The sequence below is a fragment of the Nuphar pumila genome, chromosome 10 (assembly GCF_984573655.1).
Source record: "Nuphar pumila chromosome 10, dmNupPumi1.hap1.1, whole genome shotgun sequence".
Lineage (NCBI taxonomy): Eukaryota > Viridiplantae > Streptophyta > Magnoliopsida > Nymphaeales > Nymphaeaceae > Nuphar > Nuphar pumila.
The window spans coordinates 92,529,033-92,532,945 of record NC_143258.1 but is presented as its reverse complement, the minus strand read 5'-3'; the positions used below and the strand labels follow the sequence as shown (position 1 = coordinate 92,532,945).

Sequence of the window (3,913 nt, the reverse complement as noted above, 5' to 3'; positions counted from 1 at the left end):
CCTTGTATGTGATGATGTTAGGGTGGTAAACAGGAATGCTATTTTTGGTCATTGAAGCTTGAATAAAAAAGAGCCCTTTCGTTTCTTGAGAAGGCAGGGCAGGACCCTCTACGGCTTCGACGGTTAACCCACCCCTCTCTTTCCTTCTCTTATTTTCTCTTTTGTTTTGCTTATTGTTCATGTAGGTTGCAGGTCATTGGGGACCTATATTTCTTCCACTGGGTTCAGTCAAACTTTTGGCTAAATTAGCTGATTGACTCAAGCCATCATTTGGTGTCTACTTCTTTACACTTGCTTTTGTTGAGCCCATGAAGTTGATTTGATTTCTGTTTTGGTGTCTCTAGTGATTATTTTGGATTGTTGGCAGTTTCAATATGAATAACAAGATTTTCAATTAGGCAAACAAAATGAGAACCACCAACCGATGATTTGCACTCATGCAATGCAAAGTTTGAGAGAATTTATCACTAGTCATATCCAGAAGAACACTGAACAACAACTTGAGCACTTGGAATGGACCTAGGAACAAAGCAATCTGTCCAATGTTTGACTAAATGTCTATATTAATTAAAATCATTGTTTAATTAAAATCATTGCAAGCGTTTCTTAAGAAATGCAGTTTCACTGGATGGTTATTCTGTTTCTCAAATTCAAATCCATATTTAGGGCAAAGCAAAAATTCATGATTTTAGACATAATTTCGTAATTTGATTCATATATGGGCAAAAGACCATAATAAACGTGTTAAAACATGTAAAATGGTTACGATCCAAAATAAAATAATTAGACCCATTATTCATGACTGTCCAAGTTGTCTGCACATCATCATCAAACAACAGATATTTGGAACATAGCTTCTGAGTATGGTCCAAACACATTGGACTTAGAACAGCTGTTACTGAATGAACAGAACTAATAATTTGTTGTCTTTTTATTCGTTTTGTCCAACCCTGGATGAGCCATCAAATATACCCTCAAAGGACAACCATTCACTTCCATTTATCTACTGTTACATCCCTAGTTTAATGCAACAGTGGCAGGTTCTTTCATCGTGTGGACCACGCGTCAGTTTTTTGCACTCTTAAACTTTTATTACTTTGCCAACGGGGGAGGAAGAAGAAGATGAAGAATAAAGCAATGAGACCCACTCCAGATATACACCTTATCCACTTGGACATTTCTCAAGAATATTCAAAACAACTAGTCATCGCGTGGAAATCTGCCCTTATCATATGCTATCAGGACCTACCATTCCCTTCCCTTCCCACATTCTCAAATACTCAGCTACCAGGAGAGAGAAATAGAGGAATAAAAATCTTAGTTTGAACTAGGATACATAGAATCTCATGTTAAAGGACAAAATATAAATGGGAATATGATAATACGAGATCATCTAAAGAGTGCCAGGGTTGATCTGTGGGCGTCCACTTCATCTTGGAGCTGAGTCAGCGGCTGTGTGCCCATTCTAGGAGAAGATGAAGAAGTTGGTGGGTGGTGAGCTTGAGGATGAGAATGACCGTGGTAATGATGTTGAGGAGGAGGAGGAGGAGTCTTGATCGTCAACTCCAGATTCAAATCGGGCAGTGCCGAAGTGTAGTCGAGCCCGCTGGCCGCATCAGATGATGACATCTGCCCACGGTCGCCGTCAGAATGCTGCTGCTTGTCGTCGTTGCTTTTTTCGGGCTTCTTGCCTTCATCTATGTTGGTAGTGGCTTTCGAGAGGGAAGAAATGGCATCTCCAAAGCCGCAGCGTGTGTGCTGCTGCTGGAGTGGAAGGCCGCGAGTTAGCTTGTGGTTGTTGGGGTCGATGCCCATGCGCATGAGCTTCCGCCGGACATGAGAGTTCCAATGGTTCTTGACCTCGTTGTCCGTGCGCCCTGGAAGCCTCCCCGCGATCAACGACCACCTGTCCACCAACAGCAGTATCGCAGTCAGAAACAACACATCCCGAGATCCTGATCAATTTGGTGACGTTTTGGTTAACATGCATTTACCTTCTTAACAAAAAGGATAAAATATATATAACAAAAACATCTCTTTCATGACTCCTTAGATGAATGAAGGAGAAGATGCCATGATTAAGCCCATTTAAAATCACATTCTGAATAGAAGATGCCAAGAAGGCACTCTCACGTTCGAGAGCTCAAGGAACAATTACTCAAGAAGGGGTATAAATAGCTTTTTCCATTCTCTATTTTTTGAAGTGTGGTAGAAAACTCTAACAGTTCCACATGTAAAACCTAACAGCCAAATAAGTGGAACTGCCGACTTAGCTAAGAAAGGAAACAAGTTTGGGACTTTGGTCTCAATTACAAATTAATTTAACAGTCTGGCCAAGGCCGTCAGATGGGCAGCTGAGGTATGAATCTTGCGGGTCTATTGCTTAAACCGGAAGCCCAGCATAGGACTTGAGAGCGAGATCCTAGCCTCAGAGTTTTACGCTGCCATGGCAACAACTATGTCTTCCGCCTTGGATGTGGTTTCTTCTGGTTATAAATGAAAAATAAAAGGAGAGGCGATTGCAGCCCTCTTCATTCTAAAGTACCTGTGTCCTTCACCCTCACAATTTTTTCGAGCGGCATCCTCCTTGATGTGACGAGATCTAATCAACGACCAATCACATGGTATCATTGAGTGCAGGTTCCACTTAAATCAAACGCCATGTGATGGTTTGTATGATACTGCTTATGGAACTGTTCATGGTTGCATCCCAGCTCTGTTTAAAGGACCAATATTTTTTTCTGTTTATTTCCTCCCTTTTTCCTCTTCTTCATCTTATTATTAGATGTTATGGTTAAGTTTTATGGTTGCTACAGAAGGGAAGAGAAGGGAAAGCTGTTTGCCTGGTTGATCTTGATATCTATACTTCATGGTACAGGTCCTTTATAGTCATGACTACGATCTCAGACCTAAAACTATAGGCTAAAATTCATGGCCTTTTCATTGATGCCTAAAAAACTCTCTTGGGACGAGATTGATTCGAACTCGTGCTTTTTGGAGTTTTGACCCTCAAGAATTCCACCATGATGTGCAGTTCCCCACCAATCAAGAAGAGAGGGAGGGCCGAGAAAGAAAAAGAAGTCTGCCTTCTGGAATTCTTATTGAGACGTGGTTAGGTGATGGGGCCCGAATACTTTACAAAACACAGAAAATCGCTGGGCCACTTAAATCGGACCAGACCCAATATTTTCTGTGTTTTGTGTGGCCCAAGGATATTACAAAGTGCTAGGGCCCGATCACTGGGTCTGTTCCGATTCTTATTTGAGAGGCGTGCATGAACTGCGGGTGAAGGCGCTCACCTGTTGCCCAACAGTGCGTGTAGCTTGATGATGAGATCCTCTTCATCCTCGCTGAAGTTGCCTCTCTTGAGGTCCGGACTCAGGTAGTTTATCCATCTCAGCCTGCAACTCTTTCCGCACCGGAGCAATCCTATAACCGAATTTCAGGGTATGTATTTCCGTATTTATTCGCGGCCGACTCGCGATCATAAGTAGAAAAAGATACTCAAATGGACGTATAACTTCTCACCTGCTGCTTGAGGCAGCGAGCGCCAGCATCCTTCCCCGTGTGCTTTGATGTAGTCAATCAGCTTCTGATCTTCCTGCTTGGTCCATGCTCCTTTGTTAGTATCTTGCATTTCACAGCTAGGTTTCCTCATGGTGGCTCTTTCCACAAAGAGAGAGAGAGAGAGAGAGAGAGTTGGGGAGGGGGGATATGTAGTAGAAGGGGGAGGGAGAATGGTTCATATATTCGGGGTTTCATTGGATGAACGGAGTTGACTTAGAATGATAGTTAGAAACTAGCAAGACAGCCACATGGGGGTTGAAGGGCCGAATGTGAGAGAGGTGATGAGGTAGTTGCTGATAATTGTTAGTCACCATCGATGGCATTTTTCTTTCCTTTCTTTCCTTGG

The 3,913-nt window shown here is 42.6% G+C and overlaps 1 protein-coding gene across 1 annotated transcript; it reads right to left on the bottom strand.

The window, feature by feature from the left end:
- Positions 1–1,301: 1,301 nt before the first annotated feature.
- Positions 1,302–3,691, bottom strand: LOC149827373 (myb-related protein 308-like). Its single transcript, XM_090020301.1, has 3 exons — positions 3,529–3,691; positions 3,300–3,429; positions 1,302–1,906 (listed from the first exon to the last, which is right to left on the bottom strand). Exons 1-3 carry the CDS (start codon positions 3,656–3,658, stop codon positions 1,390–1,392), a joined length of 777 nt encoding a protein of 258 aa, XP_089876427.1. The 5' UTR covers positions 3,659–3,691; the 3' UTR covers positions 1,302–1,389.
- Between the last annotated feature and the right edge of the window lie 222 nt (positions 3,692–3,913).